General features: G+C 37.1%; 1 protein-coding gene across 3 annotated transcripts in view; it reads left to right on the top strand.

Annotated features, from left to right (window-relative positions):
• Positions 1–18,973, top strand: part of CUL2 (cullin 2) — a 120,297-nt gene extending 101,324 nt beyond the window's left edge. For all 3 annotated transcript variants that reach the window (XM_043966747.1, XM_043966749.1, XM_043966748.1), the window contains 5 exons: positions 4,773–4,839; positions 10,664–10,866; positions 13,883–13,984; positions 16,495–16,611; positions 18,393–18,973. In XM_043966747.1, coding sequence (XP_043822682.1) covers positions 4,773–4,839; positions 10,664–10,866; positions 13,883–13,984; positions 16,495–16,611; positions 18,393–18,524 — 621 coding nt within the window. In that variant the 3' untranslated portion in view covers positions 18,525–18,973. The remainder of the gene's footprint in view (positions 1–4,772; positions 4,840–10,663; positions 10,867–13,882; positions 13,985–16,494; positions 16,612–18,392) is intronic.
• The last annotated feature ends 231 nt before the right edge of the window (positions 18,974–19,204 follow it).

Genomic DNA, 19,204 nt, shown 5'->3' with positions numbered 1-19,204 from the left:
GGCCAGCTTATAAGCTTAAATGCCAAACAGACTTTATTTCTGGATTCTGGAAGGAAAGAAAGCATTTTTTAATCATTGACTATGTGCCAGACACTGAACCAAGCCCTTTACAAATATTATATCATTGGATCCTCATAACAACCCTAGGAGGTAGGGGCTGTTATTATTCCCATTTTATATGTGAGATAACTGAGGCAGACAGAGGCTAAGTGTCTTGTCTGGGGTCACACAGCTAATAAGTGTCTGAGGCTGAATATGAAGTCAGGTCTTCCTGACTCCAGACCCAATATTTTATCCACTGTACCACATGGTCAGACCTTTTAGAAAAATCATAGTGACAGCTGAGGATGGACTGGAATGGTGAGACTTGAGATAGAGAGAATAGTTAGAAGGCTATTGCAATAGTCTAGGTGGAAGGTGAAAAGGACCTACAGCAGAGTCGTGGCTCAGGGAGTGCAGTCAAGGCACTTGAATGAGAGATTTTGTGAAATGGAATCAAAACTTTTCAACTGTTTGCATATATAGGATTAGTGAGAGTGCGGAACTGAAAGTGATATAGAGGTTGCAAGCCTAGGTGATGTGGGAGGCTGGCAATGTCCTCCACATTAATAGGGAAATTGAGAAGAAGGGATGGTATTCTGTTTTGTACATGTTGAGTTTGAGATGACTATAGGACATCTAGTTTGTATTTCCAAAAGGCAGTTGGTGATTGTGACTGAAGCTCAGAAGAGACCTAGACTAGGAATAATCTGCATAGAGGAGATGATTGAACCAGTGGTAGCTGATGAGATCATCAAGTAAAATAGTATGGAGTGATGACTGCCCAGGACACAGCCTTGGGAGATGCCCATGGTCAGTGGCAGGGACATGGATGAAGATCCAGAGACAAAGAAGGAGCTGTCAGACAAGTGGGAGGAACAGTGTAATGAAAACCTAGAGTTGAGTATTTAGGAGGACATGGCAAACAGTGCCAAAGGTTGCAGAGAGGTTTAAAAGAGTGAGAATTGAGAGAAGGCCCGTTGATTTGGCAAGAGATTACTAGTGATTCTGGAGAGGGCAGTTTCAATTGATAGCAGAAATCCAGATAGTTTCATTACTTGAAGACCATCATTTTAAAAAAGCATTATGCTTGAGGCAGCTAGGTGGCACATTGGATAAAGCACCGGCCTTGGATTCAGGAGGACCTGAGTTCAGATCTGGCTGGCCTCAGACACTTGACACTTACTAACTGTGTGACCCTGGACAAGTCACTTAACCCTCATTGCCCCGCCTCCCCCCCCCCCCAAAAAGCTTTATTTTCTTTAGGTCTAGAGAATCAATCTATGTAGTTAGAGAGGCACAGAACTGGAATGGGTGGAGGTTGTGGAAGACCTGGTTTATTTCCTAGCAGTTAGAACTGTTAGTAAACAGAATATGCTGCCTTGAGGGATAATTTAGTTCCCTGCCACTGTAAGTATTTGAACTAATCCAGCAGAGGTTGGATAGTCATCTCTTGAGGATATTGAGAGTTTGGACTTAGATTTCTTTCTTTTTTTTTTTTTGGCGGGGCAGTGAGGGTTAAGTGACTTGCCCAGGGTTACACAGCTAGTAAGTGCTGAATCCAGGGCCGGTGCTCTATCCACTTCGCCACCTAGCTGCCCCCCCCCCTATTTTTTTTAATCAACATTCAAGAATCTACATAATACCCCAGCCATTTAATAGGCATTAAAGGTGTGTGTGTGTGTGTGTGTGTGTGTGTTTTAAATAGCATTCATGCCAAATGTTTGTTAGTATTTTAACATAAGTCTGCTGTGGGGTGGGGGGGAACATCATCAATTAAGTTTTCATCATTTAAGTCTTTTGGTTCATAAGGTACTGTTATCTTCATAAAAGCCTGTTTGCTTACATTAATGAGTACTTCATGGCAAAGGGACAAGCATTATATGAAATTATTTTCAGTAATAGTTTTATATTCCTATAATTTCTATTCATGTGCAACTGGAGACAAATCATCACCTCTCTCAGCCTTGAGAATTTTTCCCTTGTAAAATGAGGGAGTTGGTGGTCTCTAATGTCCCCTTTAGTTTTAAAATTTGCATCTAAAATTGATAATCTCTTTACTTGCTTTCATTAAACATCATTAGAGGGAGCTTTCCCTTTCAGCACAGTAGAACAGTAACTCCCATTTAAATTGAAATGAAAATCCAGCATTTATATTTACTTAATTTGCAGAGGTTCTTAAACTTAAGTTTGTGAACTTTAAAAAAAAAAGTCTTAATAACTATATTTCAGTGTACTTGGTTTCCTTCTGAATTCTTGTACATCTTAATTTATGCATTATCCTGAAGAGTTCTGTAGTATTCAGTAAACTGTCAGGGTCCATGACACAAAAAAAGTTTGTGAACCCCCTGCTTTAGAGTTTATCCATTTTCTTGATTCCTGTATCAGATAATTTGGCATTAAACTGTATTTTTTTTCTGAAACATCATTAATGAAAATTTATTTAACACCTAATTTATTAAGAGCGCTATGCCGGGTCCAGTAAAATAGGGAGATTACACTGTATAGTAGGTAGCCTTAGGGAAGTTACAGTATATAATTTTGTTTGGATTTTTTTGTGGGGCAGTAAGGGTTAAGTGACTTGCCCAGGGTCACACAGCTAGTAAGTGTCAAGTATCTGAGGCCAGATCTGAACTCAGGTCCTCCTGAATCCAGGGCCGGTGCTTTATCCACTGTCCCACCTAGCTGCCCCCTATTTGTTTGTTTGTGTTTTTTTGTTACAGTATATGATTTTAAACCACCTTTTTCTCATTTAAATAATTTTTGAAGGCAATGTTTCAAAATTGTGTTTGGACTTTTGGTCAACAATGGTTTGTTTTGCTAAGATTTTTAAAAATTTAAGACATTTAAAACTGTTGGTAGTATGTTCAGCTCAAAAGTTTCAAAGAGTATATCTATTCAAACTAGGATACAATATAAATCCTTAGTTGAAGAGTTACAGCTTAACTTCTCAGGGCCGGTCGGCATTTCTTAATGTCAGTTGGGCAGTTTTGCAACTGTGTGATCTGGTGATTGAAAGCTGGTTGTCGTTGTGGCATCCTTTTTCCATTTGTTGTAGAGTGGGTGGGGTAGGCATGCTGATTGTTGACTTAGAATAGGAGAAGGAGAATGTTGCTTCAGTCACGGGATTGGGGGAATGATGGACTTTGGGCTGCACTCTTCCAATGTGTGGTTGACTTAACTGCTAAACACTTGTCAGTAGCTTATGACTAAGACTGGAAAGGAAAGCACACAGTTAGCATTGGCAGGAGAAAGTAGAGTTCAGCAAGTACCAGCAGCAGTCTGAGGAGAATTTGTGAGCTTGGTGTTCTGAATTCTTGAAACAGGCAGCTTTGCTCATGTTTCACGTTTTTTTGAAAGTGCGGATACTTAGCAAGCTGTACACAGTAGAGATTCCCAGGCTTACATATTATCCTTTTTCTGTCATACTTCATATATGGAAAATGTCCTTTTTTTTTTTTTGGTATTTGTGTAGTTCAGAATAAAGAAATATTTTAAAGTATTGATAGTGATGTCTGGATTTGGTTCAAGAATAAGTATTGGGGGGCGGCTAGGTGGCACAGTGGATAAAGCACTGGCCCTGGATTCAGGAGGACCTAAGTTCAAATCCGGCCTCAGATACTTGACACTTACTAGCTGTGTGACCCTGGGCAAGTCACTTAACCCCCATTGCCCTGCAAAACAAAACAAAACAAAACAACACAACACAACACAAAACAAAACAAAACAAAACAAAAAAAACAAAAAAGAATAAGTATTGGCCTGGTATGTAGATTGCATTTATCACATTATTCATGTTCAAGTAATATGGATTATATCATTGAATGTAATCATAATAAAATAAATCATGATTTCATGATTTTCAGTGAAATAAAAAAGTTTAAATTTCATTTTCAGAAGTTACTTGTATTTCTATTTCATATGGGTTATTAGATGCCATCTCATTAAAAAATATATGGTCAAGCCATTTTTAATAAGAAATATTTCAAATATCATTTTAATTTTAAAATCTGCATTCATTCACAGTTAAAATTGGTATTTAACTTCAGGGATATGTGATTTCATTCATTTGTGTAGTTGATCCACTGATGAAGATAATCTCTCTGTGCCCTAATAGATGGTTTTTCTAAGTTGTTCCCCGCTACCGAAAAGAGCTATGCAAATCCTTCAATCAGATATAGAATCTGTCAAACGTACTCACAGTCTTTGTAGCTTGATAAAACATGGCAGAATTTATACTACACTGACATAGCTTTCAAGAACCCAGTGTCACTCTTATACCATGATATGGTATTGGAATAGGACTTTATTCATGGATAAGGTTAGTCAAAATCATTTCAAAATGGGGATTGTAAAAGGCAGTATTCAGAAGCATTGGTTCTCTTTTAATAGAGGTTTACTTCAATATAATTATTTGAGAAAAGCTAGGTGTTACCTTATAAGTGAAGTCAACTATAGAAATAAATATATGTAACTCTTCCAGTTGTATGAATTTGTATGCTGTTTCTCTTTTGAGCATTTTAAAAGCTAATCTACAAACACAAAGTAATAAGACCTTAATTACACAAGAAATATTTTACAGTTTGGTCCAGTTTGTGAAGAATCATTGACTATTAGTTTCTGGATTGAGAAATAACAAATTTTAAGACACTAATAACAGAATAAGAATAAATTTGTTATATCTATAACTTATGGCCCCTAAAATTAATTTGAATTTTTATTTTGTTTTACAGTTTGAATTATTTTACAGTCAGCATTTCAGTGGAAGGAAGCTTACATGGTTACATTATCTTTGTACAGGTAAAGTACAAATTATTTCTGGCATAACAAATTTACATAATCTCTGTGTTGGAAGGGGCCTCAGAGGCCAGTTGATTCAACCTGTACCTAAGTGTCTGCTATAACATCCCCAACTTGTCCTATTAGCTTTACTGGGGGCAGCTGGGTGGTGAATGGCTAGAGCACTGGCCCTGAAGTTGTGAGGACCTAAATTCAGATCTCACCTCAGACACTTACTAGCTGTGTGACGCTGGGCAAATCACTTAATCCCAATTGCCTCAAACATCCAAGCCCATCTTCAGTTCTCCTAATATATATCTTGCTACTAGACCCAGGTGACTCTGGAGAAGAGAGTGAGGTTGGTGACCTTGCACAGCCCTCCTTCACTTAAGTTCAATTCAGTTCAAGTCATTATATCACTTCCTGATTTTATAGTCCTCTTCAGGAATGAAGGACAAACAACAACAAGCTTTACTTGAATACATTTGGAGAGAGAGAACCTCCTGAGGCATCCCATTCTTCTTTTGGATAGTTCTGATTATTAAGTTTTTCTTTACTTACTAACCTAAATTTGGCTCTTTGAAACTTCTAGCCACTGCTCTTCACTCTATTCTCTGGAGCCAAATCAAATAAATCTCATCTTTTTCCATATAATAGTCCTTCAGATACTTAAAGATAATGGAGGTCTCCCCTGAGTCTTCTATCATCATATTAAACTTTGCCCCTTCTTTCAGCACGCCCTGTTACATTATGATCTGTAGTCCTCTTATACCCAGAACTCTGGACAGACTTCAACTTATCATTATCCATTTCTAAATTCTCTTTGTAAATGATAATATATATGAATGGTTTTTATCAAGAATTTTTCCTAGATATTATCTTCAGCCAATTAATTGCCCATGATTTTGGTGTATGTAGAAACTATTCACATTTGTAGAATGATGTTTTCATATCTGATTATAATTTCCAACTTTTAAAAAAAATTATCTTTTAAAGTTTAATTTCTTTCAATGAACAAAAATCTCTTTTCTCTCTCACCTGTCTTCCTCCTCCACAAAACTCTTAAAACAAATATTCAGAGGCAATCAAAACAAACTCCCACATTTTCCAAGTCAAAATATTTATGTCTCAGTCAGTACCTTCACTCTATCATGAGGGATTTCCCCTTCGATTACATCTCAATTTGTCAGTAGTGACATTGAAGTATAAATATAGTCAATAAACATTTAAAAAACAATTATGGTGTTTGAGTCACTGAGCTAAGCACTAGGGATACAAAGAAAGGCAGAAAAGAGCCCCTGCCTTCAAGGAGTTTACAGCCTTTTTGGGATGGGATAGATAGTGGCCCTCTGATTTCATCAGCATTGGGAACTCCCAGATCAGGAAATTCCCTCCACCAAAGCACATTCTCTGCAACTTGGAGGCTTAGAGAGTGGCCTAGAGCAGTGATGTCAGACTCAAATAGAAGTGGGACGCTAACCCATCACAAGTATCCTTGCTATTGATTTAGGAAAACACACACTAATATTCCTTAAGTTCTATTGTATTTTTATTTGTTTTATAAAATGTTTCCCAATTACATTTTAATCTGATTCCAGCCTCGTTATGGGCAGTGTGTATTTCACTGCTGTGCCCTAGACTTTCCCAGGATTACACAGCCCTTATGTGTCAGAGAAGGCACTTGAACCCAAGTCTTCCTAGTTCTGAGGCCAGCTCTCTGTATACTTCAATACCTCACTGTAGCTGTATGCATTGTCACAATGCCAATGGGCTTGTCCTCTGCCTTCCTGGTTTCCAGAAAAGGAGCGCAATATTTGAATTGCCCACTAGGTGGCACGTCCTTAAACCAACAACCCAAGTAGCCACCTTGGATCCAAAGGCTTCCGTATCCTACTTGACTGCCTGAAGGCATTTGCCTGCTTCCTGATACTTAGGGGAAGAAATGAATATTATTCAACATATTAAAAAAAACAACAGGGGGCGGCTAGGTGGCGCAGTGGATAAAGCACTGGCCCTGGATTCAGGAGTACCTGAGTTCAAATGGGGCCTCAGACACTTGACACTTACTAGCTGTGTGACAGTGGGCAAGTCACTTAACCCCCATTGCCCTGCCAAAAAACAAAAACAAAAAACCAAAAAAACAACAACCATGGAATATATCATCTATCATTGTAGAGCTGTCACTAGCCTTTCCTCCCTGGTCACATCTGCCCGTCACCCAACTCCTTCCTGCTCCTCACCGCCTCCCACCCCCATACATATACTGACCAGGCTCAGTCAACTTGGCATATTCTGGGAACACAGATTATCGGACACAGCCGGAGCCAAAGGAAAGCAGTTAAGCTTTCCTACATGGAGCCATCCACACTAGGCACTCTCTTCTCCCTGGTCACCCCATCAGATGGGGAGAGCTGTTTGTATCCCAGACGCCAACCATTGTTCACAGGCTGTTTAGCAGGAAAGATATGGGGATATTGGTGAAAGGAAGCAGGCTTTCTGGGCTCCTCACCATCCCTGCTGGATTCATGGTTGTTGCCAGTGCACCCCAGCATACATACATGATTTCATTGGATCCTAAGCTTAAGTGCAGGATGTCATTTCAGCAAGGTTAAAGGCCATGCCAAGGGCTAATCAATGAGTGTCTGAAGCAGGATTCAAACTTGGGCCTTACAGATTCCAAGTCCAGCCTTCTGTCCCCCTACTCTGTATACTGCCTTTACTCCCTTTCCATATGTTAGGCACATGTAAAAGTTTTCACTTTTTTTTTTAACCCTAAAAGTGTGTATGTTATTTCAGCTATGTGTGGTATTGTAATGGCTTGCAAAAGTGACTTTATCTTTCAAAAGGACTTGGTTGGCTCTGGCTTTGGAAGGAAAAAAAGGTTAAGCAACTAAATGCATTTGTATTAGCACATAATTTGCTGTAGTGCCTCCTCTCTCTCATTCCTTCTAGCCGTTAGTGGTATATATTAATACAGTAATAACAGTAAATATTCACGTCGGCTGTGTTACATGTTTTGTGCTTCCCTTCCAAACCCTCATCATGGGTTGCTCTACCTATTCCTTGGCTTTAGAATGCTGGTACAGAAGGGTTATAATCCAATTAATTACCACTGCACTCACTTTTTCATCATTGTTACTAAAATGCCTCTTTCCTTGCCTTATTTATATTGAAGGTATTGTTGGAAAATGTGGGCCCCCTCCTCAAAAGTTAAAAATGCTAATGTCTACAAACAGGGGCTGGACTCCTCCCAGTCTAAAAAGGGGCTGCCTCCCCTCCCTGTCCCCAGCAAACCTAATCACATGATGAGGGAGACCCAAGGCTGGTCACGTGGGGGAGGAGTTTAATGGGCTGTATCTGTGTCACCTCCCCCCACTGTCTCTACTGCGTTCTGATTGGCTAGTTTTTGGTGCCAAGAGGCACTCAGATTGTAACTGGGGAAGAAGGGAGAGGCCAGCTGATAAAAGGGCTCTGGGGCCGAGTTTTGCCACGGGCCCATTCTCAAGAGAATGTAAATAAAGACCTCTGATACTTCTCCAACCCTGAGTCCCAGAAATTTTTAAATGAGGTTTCTAAGAGGTATACAATTCCTTATTTCATTAATATATTTTATCTTTTATTCAAGAAGTGTTCCTGTTTGTGTAACACCTTGTGGACTATGCAGAGGACATGATTACTATTCTTATTAAGTGATCATTTAGTTGGTATTTATTTTCTATGATTTCACACAAGTTTAATAACAAGTATTATTACCATTTAAAAAAAATTTTTAAACTTTATCATACATTTTTAAAACTCTTCATTTTGGTATTGGGAACTACAACATAAAGAACTCAAGTTCCTGGCCTTATGAACTTACATTTTTATTTTTATTTCAATTCAACATTTATTGAACTATAATTATGTACAAGACATTATACTAAATGTTGTGACAGATACAATAATCTTAGATAGTCTTATACTCAGTATTTAACATTTTAAAAATCCATCAGGAAATGTGTTACATTGTTGTGAAATATCAAAGCTTAGAGTCAAAGAGCAATAGATTTATATACTTATTTAAGAAATCACAAGACATATTGCATGCATACATTCTATAATGATAAAAGCTTAACACAAAGACAGCTCTCAGAATAGTGAGCACTTTTAGGCATGGATATAGGAACCACTTTAGATAGTAACCAACTAGAAGTGGTTCAGAATTCATTAGACTTACCTTTTGTACATAGTGTCATTTAATTTCATTTTGTAACACAGTTCTAGCACAGCAGTAAATTAGCTAGTGGTATGTGTTCTGAAAAGCCTTTTCTCAGTTCAGTTTAATTTGCTTTTCTCTCCCTCAAGTGCAGTATGGTTTGCTCTAACTCACTGGTCTTTTTAGCATTCAATGAGAAGAAAAAGTGCCTCAGTATTCTCATTACTGTTTTCCATTTGCACTACATTTGTTCTTATTATGGACTTTATGGCTTCCAGTTTAAGCAGCTTTATTATAAGGGAAAATAGGAGAGAGGGAGCAGCAAACAGTTTTTAACATAGAGACTGAGAACAAAATTGTATTAGGGTTCACCCATTCATTGCAAAGGGAAGGAGAGAGAGAAAGGAGAATAGAGACGTCCTTTTCTTTTCCTGTCATCAGATGTTATTGTGAGACTCCACTTATGCATAAGCTAGATACATAATATACATGCTGGGGTGGGAGGAGAAGGGGAGAAGGTCCAAATTTATATGCAAGCTGCAGTCGGATTCATTGGATGACATTTACTTAGGATGGAGAACCCTAAAGTCAGTTCTTGTTTTGAACCACTTGAGGGCACTGGAACAACTTGTAGTTTGCCAGTTTTAAACCACAGGTGAGAGTGCTTGTTATGACATGGCACATACTCCTGAGGTTGAGTCGGTTCTGAAGTAATTGAGGCCTTTCAATATCAAGGACCTTTTTGGGGGGGGCAGGGCAGGGGTACACCTAATCAGTTGTAGGCTGTCTGTAGTGATTCAGTGAGTTTGCAGTGAGTCATAACAATACAGGCCCAGAATTGATCCTCCATTGGACCATAGGTCTTAGGGATAATCTAGTCCCACTGCCTAATTGTATAAGTGAGGAAAGTGAGACCATAGATATGGTGAAATAATTTGCTAAAGGTCACAAAATGGCATAGTTGGTATATCAACTTGACTGCTCTGATTCCAAATCAAATGATCTTTCTACTCTGTCTTCTCTTAAGAACCCTCTATGTAGGTCACTGGAAGTTTGGAGACTAAAGCAGTGCTTTGACTAAGGTCAAAGTTGAGTTTGAGTTTGAGTTCAGAGCTATAGTCATAGGCCATCGATAGCCCAAGAACCATTCTGGGTCTAGGGATTATAAGGCGAAAGGACTTTGTAATATCCTGGCATGTTTATACCTTCATATCTTCAAAATCTTCAGATCAGATTTTTTTGTAACTTGTATGATTCTTCCAGCCTCTCAGTGCCCTCCCCAAATTTCTCTGAGACTTCTATCATTAGTAGGAGGCTCTCATCACCCCAAGCAACTCTCTAAAACTGTAAGTTGCAGGACAATTACTGATCTGTATTGGAAGAATACAGATGTTTTCCTGTGTCTCTATACCTATGAAATCATAGGTCTGGATCCTACTTATTTTTCTCAAAGAAGTAATAATATGAAAATCATCACTGTTTTTGATGAGTTGCCCCTGAACAGTACTTTCGATACTCCAGGGATTAGCCTACATAAATTGTTTGTGTTCTCCCATTTCAAGGGGAAATTATGAAATCATAAATTATCGCTCAGTTGATTTGGGACCACTCGATACTTCAAAACAATAATCATTTTTATCCTGATTGCAGGTGAAGTTAAAATGAATTATTTGTCCAAACCCTATGTGGCCATGGTGACGACATACCAAATGGCAGTACTACTTGCTTTTAACAATAGTGAAACTGTCAGTTTCAAAGAGCTTCATGACATCACACAGATGAATGAAAAGGAATTGGCAAAAACTATCAAATCATTACTTGATGTGAAAATGATTAACCATGATTCAGAAAAGGTATGTAATATGATAATCAAATAATTTATGAATCTTGGTCACATTTGCCATTTATGTCTTTCTGGTCTTGTATTTTAAGAAGCTGGGAAATTTTAATTCTTCAAAGATATATACTGATTATTTCTTCATAATGTTTTCACAGGTTTTATAGCATAAGGTTTTAGTTTGCTCCCAAAATGTTGATTAGCATTTGTACATTTCATTAATTTATTCATTTTACCTTGCATGCCTTTTTCTATTATTTTATTGGTATTGGTTTATAAATTTTATTAATCTGTACATTTTAGATTCAGACTGGTTGTTTTAGCCGTGACAGTCCATATAGACATTCCTTTTTTGTAGTTAACAGTAAAAAAAGTCAGCAAACCAAAATGTGCAATAACAACAACAAAAACACAATAGTGAGTAAGAGTGCTAGACTTACACTCAAGAAGGTATGGGTTCAAATCCTGGTTCAGTCATTTACTACCTGTGTAAAGCTAGGCAAATCACTTAATCAGCCTCAGTTTCCTCATCTGTAAAATGGGGATAATAATAGCACCTACCTCACAAAGTTGTTGTGAGGATCTAATAAGATAATATACATAAAGTACATTGTAAACCTTGAAGATCTATATAAATGCTAGTTATTATATTCCAGTTAATTAAATTTTATAGATAATTTAGAGCATGACCAGAAATTTTCTGTATATTTCAAATTTTGTGTACCTCTACTAAAAGCTTACTTTAGTGCATCGTAATTCATGTCTTATCATAATTTAAATGTCAGAGCAAAGTGTGCTAAAGAAATCATAATTGCTGTTTAAAAGGAATTGCTTTTATAAGATGTGATCTTTGGCTAATTTATCTTTTCTGTAAGAAAAGTTTCAACAAAAGTTCTGTGTGTCTGTTTCATCATGCCATTGAAGTGCCCCAGCATTCAAAAGAACTGTCATTTGAGCACAAGTTCAAGGCATATGTTACCATGCTTGTAATGGTCTTGAGTATGGACCAAAATCAAAGAGCGTATAGCTTTTGACCAAAAACCTAGATAAGTTTAAAGAGACTTAACACTTGAAAGTTGGCCACCAGATGATTAAATTTGGGGACACAACTACTTGCAAAAACTATTTCCTAAAGTATATAGGGGGGCAGCTAGGTGGTGCAGTGGATAGAGCACCAGCCTTGAAGTCAGGAGTACTTGAGTTCAAACCCGGCCTCAGACACTTAACACTTACTAGCTGTGTGACCCTGGGCAAGTCACTTAACCCCAATTGCCTCACCAAAAAAAAAATAATAAAGTATATAGGGCTTGCAATTAATGTGTAGAGTATATATGTATACCCACCCTGGTATATAATAAATTGACAAATTTTAATTTGTATTTCTAAAGAAATAGATTATGTCATATAGCAAGGAGAGATGGAGGTAAACTAGTATGTTCAAGTAATTTATAAGAAATTTAAATTGATAATATAGCCCAAGACATCTTTTTTTTTCCTTTCTCATAAAGTAAGTCTAAGTCTAATATGATTGTGTCTCATAGCTTGGGTAGAAACATCATGCAAAGTGTTCCATTTTTATGATAAAGTTAAAAGCTGGAAAATTAACTTTCCTCCTTAATGCATTTTACTGAGGTCCAGAATACTGTGATGACAATTTATATCAGATAATTATGCATCTGTATATAGTACACAGTCTGTGATTAGAATTTTATTTTCCATAATCAAGCTGGAAAGTGACACTTAGCTTCACAACGTTAACACAGTGTTAAGTATTCTACACTATTTGAAATAAAATTAATTTGAGTTGTTTCTTTTAAAATGTTACATTATTACTGCTGCCTTGGAATAGTATGTAAATATGAATTTTTGTTTGCATAATAAGCATTTAAATATTATTCCAACAGTAGTTTGGCAGTGCTTCTAGATTGTTAATGAGAACATTCCATCTGTTAATGCTTGTTTTCCATTTTGGCAAAAGTTTTGCTGCTTCAACTTGACTTTCTTGGACTTTAAAGGGCAATTGGCATTCTTAAGTTGGTTTAATGACTTTCATTTGAGAAGAGATGGCTTGCTTCTGCTCTTAACCTGTTTTAAAAAATGTGATGGGGGCCGGCTAGGTGGCACAGTGGATAAAGCACTGGCCCTGGATTCAGGAGTACCTGAGTTCAAATCCGCCCTCAGACACTTGACACTTACCAGCTGTGTGACCCTGGGCAAGTCACTTAACCCCCATTGCCCTGCGCAAAAAAAAAAAAAAAAAAAGAGAGAGAGAGAAAAAATGTGATGGTGGGGCAGCTAGGTGGCTCAGTGGATTAAGGCACTGGCCCTGGTTTCAGGAGGACCTGAGTTCAAATCTGGCCTCAGACACTTGATACTTACTAGCTGTGTGACCCTGGGCAAGTCACTTAACCCTCATTGCCCTGCAAAAAAAAAAAAAAACCCAACAACAAAAAAAATGTGATGGCTATCACCAGTGAAAGGGACAAATCATGAAGGAAAAAGTCATAATGGGAAGAACCAAATTAAAGTAGAATGTGGTATTGAGTGCTTGTAAGAGTCTTAGTATGCACACATACTGGTGATTTTCATTTATAGATATTTACTTATTGTAATTATTATTTAATATTTTATGGAGTATTCAGAATGGTTATGAAAATAAAGTTTTGATCTTTGGTATTTAATAGTTTATGTGTATCAAGTGCCCCAAAATATCTTCTGCCTAAAATACAAACATTGGTTTTAAATTTAGTAAAAATAAAATGAGACAATCAGTTGAGGGGAAAATGAGTTTTAAATTAAATCATTAAGGTATCTTGAACTATTTAATTTTAGCTTTTTTATACTTCATTTTATTTTGTCAACCCCCTTAAATTAATATGTAAGCACAAAAATTAACAAAATATTTTAAAACTAAATAGAGCTGATAACTGAAGTTAAATTTTAGTGTAGTTATTATGTTCAATTTTTTACAATTTTTACCATGATTGTTATATAGTGATATTATTTATAAATTGTCTTCTTTCTAAATACAGGAAGACATAGATGCAGAGTCTACTTTTTCATTAAATATGAACTTCAGCAGTAAAAGAACAAAATTTAAAATTACCACATCAATGCAAAAAGACACACCACAGGCAAGTATTTTTTGTAACTTTATTCAACTAATCTATTAATGTTGGATTTAGCAAATGAAAATATAAACCGCAATATGTAACTTTTTTGATTTATACTCATAACTCTAAAATCGATGTGTTAAGCATATCTTTTCTGTATAATTTATTATTATTAGTCTTATAATTTAAGCTACAAGTGAGATACAACTGTCTCTTTTAGTTTTAGAAAATATCATCTGAAATAAATGACTAGTTTTTTTGTCACATTAAGTTTAAAAAGTGCTTAGTTTTCCTATATATTCCCTGAGAAATTCTTGCTTTTTTTGGAAGAATAATTTCATAATTCATCTTCCTTGTCTCTTAATCTGTGTGCAGTTTTATGGTTCAGTTCTTTCTAAAAACAGTTGCTGCCTTTGATATTTTAAAAGTGCTCTTTAATCTCTATTGGCTCCCTTTTTGCTTTAGATAAAAGCATTATCTTGAATCGCCATATATAAAATTCTATTGTTTGGGCTCTGAAGACTTTAAAGATAACATTTTTTTCCCAACCCAGTGATTCATATCATCTTGCTCATGTTGATATCTAAACTGTTCAGAAAGCTCATGGTGTCCTAGGAAACTTGCCATCACCACCACTTCTCCTACTGTGAGCATGTTATCAGACGTTACATGGCTACAATGAAATGGAATTCCAGTGTTATAGATGAGTGCTTCTGCTTTGGGATTTTGATGGAGCTGTCAGAGGGTCTTGGAGTTAGACCCTTGTGACTGATTTAGCCAGGTGGCGCAGTAGATACAGCACTTAATAAATGCTTGTTGACTTAATCCTTTCCTTTCTTCATGAGCCATAACATGCTCTACTGTGGGAGAGAGTTGCAAAAGAGGCATGGTGTTCAGATGCTTTGTCCATTTTAGTGGGAAATGGGAGAATGGTGTGTGAGGAGCATCTTTTAGAGCTACACCCATCTCTCCACACTTTCAGTCTGAACCCTCATTCAAGACCTCTCACCAGAACTATTCTGAAAGCATTTTGATTTGTCTCCCTCTTTCCAGATATTTCTCTCTCCAATCTTTGGAGCTATCAAATAGATATTCCTAAAATACAGATCATCATCCCTCCACTCAGTGATCTTCAAGGGTTCTTTATTGCCTCTAAGATAAAATGCAAACTCCTCACCCTGATGTTTGAAGCCCTCCACAAGGATTCCCACCTGCATTTCCATTCTTATTTCATATTAGCCCCCTTCCCATATTCTCCATTATACTCAAACTGCCGTGCTAACTCTTCATAACATTCCATCACTCACCTCTGTACCTTTCTACAAGTGGTCTTCCCTTTCCAAAAACACCCCCTTCTCTCTATTTTACAGAATCTCTGGTATGCATTCCAAGAAGAATTTAGGTTCTATATGAGACCTTTCCTAAACTCTCCTCTCCCCCACCATTATTAACACTCTCAGGAAATTATTTTAGGTTTACTTGTTTATGTGCATATTGTATCCCTCCATTTGAATTTAAGCTCCCTAATGTCAGAGACTATTGCATTTTCATTACTGCATCTCCAGCATAGTACCTGTCACATAGTAGGTGCTTAATAAATATTTGCCAAATTAAATTGAATTGAATGGGGCCAGCAGCAGGAAGTTGTAAAATTATTCTTCTAAGGGATAAAATACAGCCATCACACATAGGCAGTGTGTTTAAGAAAGCATTGTTTTTAAAAGAAGAAAGATGTAGTGAATCTGTGACTATCTTGAACTCAAGAAGACGGTTCAAGTTCAGTCCTGGCACATGCCCTGGGCAGGTCACTTAACCTTTCACTGCACAGACATAGTTATAACACCATTTTATTACAAGAGTTACAGGGGGGGCAGCTAGGTGGCACAGTGGATAGAGCACTGGCCCTGGATTCAGGAGGACCTGAGTTCAAAGCCAGCCTCAGATACTTAACACTTAACTAGCTGTATAACCCTGGGCAAGTCACTTAACCCCAATTGCCTCACCAAAAAAAAAACAAACAAGAATTACAGGGGCAGCTAGGTGGTGCAGTGGATAAAGCACCGGCCCTGGAGTCAGGAGGACCTGAGTTCAAATCCGACCTCAGACACTTGACACTTACTAGCTGTGTGACCCTGGGCAAGTCACTTAACCCTTATTGCCCTGCAAAAACAAAAAAACAAACAACAACAACAACAAAATTACAAGAGTTGCAGACAGACATTGATTGAGAGAGTTTCCACACTGTTAAGTTCCCTGTATTGGTGGCTTCTTTCTTCTCTATTTCCCACCCCAAAAGAAAAAAATAATCCCACTAATAGCTCTCATACATGAACTCTAGAAACTAACTGTAGATATATTATTTTTTATAATGAGAGAAAATGGCATGGGAAATTTTGGGAGGCATGTAGTAACTATTCAACAATTATTATTCATTAATTTAAATTTTCAGTTTTGTATTACAGTTAAATATATGTTGGAATATTTGCTGACTACATCTGTTATCAACTCTTTTTTTTTTTTCCTGTTGACAGGAGATGGAGCAGACCAGAAGTGCTGTAGATGAAGACAGGAAAATGTACCTCCAAGCTGCTATAGTTCGCATCATGAAGGCTCGAAAAGTGTTGCGGCATAATGCTCTTATTCAAGAGGTAATGAAAAATGGAAGGATTATTATAATAGGCTAAATTTATTTTCAGTAATTTCTTGGCGACAGTGTAATATGACTGAATCAATTAGGTTTTCTTCTTTAAAACACTGTGTGTTGGGGGGCAGCTAGATGGCGCAGTGGTTAAAGCACCGGCCCTGGAGTCAGGAGTACTTGAGTTCAAATCCGGCCTCAGACACTTAACACTTACTAGCTGTGTGACCCTGGGCAAGTCACTTAACCCCAATTGCCTCACTAAAAAAAAAAAGAAAAGAAAAGAAAACACTATGTGTCGGGCAGCTAGGTGGTGCAGTGGATAGAGCACCAGCCCTGGAGTCAGGAGTACCTGAGTTCAAATCTGGCTTCAGACACTTAACACTTACTAGCTATGTGACCCTGGGCAAGTCACTTAACCCCAATTGCCTCACTAAAAAAACAACAAACAAACAAACAAACAAACAAACAAAAAACTACTATGTGTCTCAGTGGTGTTAGGAAATGGTTCTTTATTAGCATCTTAATGAGAATAATCCTTTTTGTTTACATATATTCACAAATACTTATTCTAAGTAATCTAGATTAGCTGTAGCAATGGTCCTTGATCTTACCAAATTATATAACATGGTCTTTTTTGTCTGATTAAATATTTAAGGAGGGTTAAGTCCATAAAGCCTAATAATACTAGGCCAAGGGCCAGATTTTTGTGATGGTCATTAATAAGTTTTTTAACCCCAGGTATCTCTTCCACCTAATCTCTTTTTAGCAGGTCTCTCTATTTCTTAACCCCAGAATAACAAAATATTGCATTCATAGTCATTTGAGGTTTATTTATATGAAATTTAATTTAGAATAAATTTCACATTTGTTTAAATGTCTGCCTGATTGTTGCAAATTTTTTAACTGGGCTCTGAGAGTTACTGTGACTCGACTCATAACTATTTGTCTAAAATTAACAGCCTAAACATAAAGAAGTAGGAACCATACAGAAGATAGGGTCACCCTCTCCCATTATATTGCCTTCTTTCCTAAACATAAAACAAGCTAATTATTTACAGAACAGGGTATTAAAAATTGGTTTAACTTTGTGCTATTCATTTTGTAGGTGGATAGAAACAATGATTATTTGACGTTAAAGTGAGTTTTTTATCAGAAACTGAGATTTTAGCAAAATAAATTTTAAAAATTAGAGGCACTGTATTTTTTTTGGGGGGTGAGAAAATTGGGGGTAAGTGACTTGCCTAGGGTCACACAGCTAGTAAGTATTAAGTGTCTGAGACCAGATTTGAACTCAGGTCCTCCTGACTCCAGGGCTGTGTTAAGGGCTAAAATTCTAGCTAGTCTGTCTAAAATATCTAATGAGTAGTCACCAATAAATTATAAGCTTTAGCAAGAGTTAGACTTTTAAGCATTTATTAAGGAGAATAAGAATTTGGTAAAGAGAGAGAGAAAGGCCTACATTCATCTATCTATTAAAGGGAGAGCACATTTCTACCTCCGCTCTCCACCAGAGTCCAAAAGAAAGAGCGCCCCAGTCAGAGTGCCAGGTTCCTCCTTCTTCCTCCCACTAGCAAATGTCACTTCCTGACACCAAAGAAAAGACACATGTTCTTGCCCTCAAAGACCTTCCTTTCATGGTGGAACTTTTCTACAGTAAGTCTCCAGCAGGTGGCGTCATTCCAATCCAGTTGGTGCTCTATCCACTACGCCACCTAGCTGCCCCTGCACTGTATGTTAATATGGCTGATTACTTAACACTAACTTGAAATCTTTTTTTTTCTTCCATAGGTTATTAGTCAGTCAAGAGCTCGGTTTAACCCAAGCATTAGCATGATCAAGAAGTGCATTGAAGTTCTGATAGACAAACAGTACATTGAAAGAAGCCAAGCATCAGCAGATGAATATAGCTATGTGGCGTGAAGATGCCAGCTGCCCTGCAGGTGTGCTTTTAAGAAGATCATAACAGTCACTATTTGGTGTGTTCCTGTGGGAAGAAGCAGGCTTGTGCCTCCATAGTTGGTCACTTGGCAGCCCCTGTTTTTCTGCTGTTTACAACATCACCAGTGCCACGTCATGAGCGTCAATGAAAATGCCTATAGATATTTCAAGCTCATGTCATTATGACATTTCTTAAAACTTTACTAAATGAATGAGTGAAGTATTGCTGAAATGTGGAAATTTGGTTGGGTACCATGCTTTTTTTTCCTCCCTCATGTTTGCAGTTGATGTGTTTTTTTTAATGTATCTTAAAGGACATAAAGTAAAAACCTAAATATTGTAATATGACAGATAACCTAATAATTGTATCTACATTAAAATGACAAACATGATATTGCTGCTTGTCGAATAAAAAAAATAAAGAAATGGAATGCCTTTTTATGTTGATGACTGCCAGGTTGGTTATGGATTAATATATAAATGCCCATGACCTTCAGAGTGTTTTAATACAGTACCATTGTGTTTAAATCATTTAGTTCACTTCTATAAATTCAGACTCTATCATAAAAAGAAATCCCAGATTTCCAATTGATAGGTGTTAAAATAAAGTAAATGTTTGGTTTTCATTGATTAGAGCATTTAAGAAAAGTATTTGGTGAAGT

Source organism: Dromiciops gliroides, chromosome 5, assembly GCF_019393635.1.
Source record: "Dromiciops gliroides isolate mDroGli1 chromosome 5, mDroGli1.pri, whole genome shotgun sequence".
NCBI classification, from domain to species: Eukaryota; Metazoa; Chordata; class Mammalia; order Microbiotheria; family Microbiotheriidae; genus Dromiciops; species Dromiciops gliroides.
The sequence above is the reverse complement of the archived record's forward strand: the minus strand, read 5'-3'. Positions and strand labels throughout refer to the sequence as shown.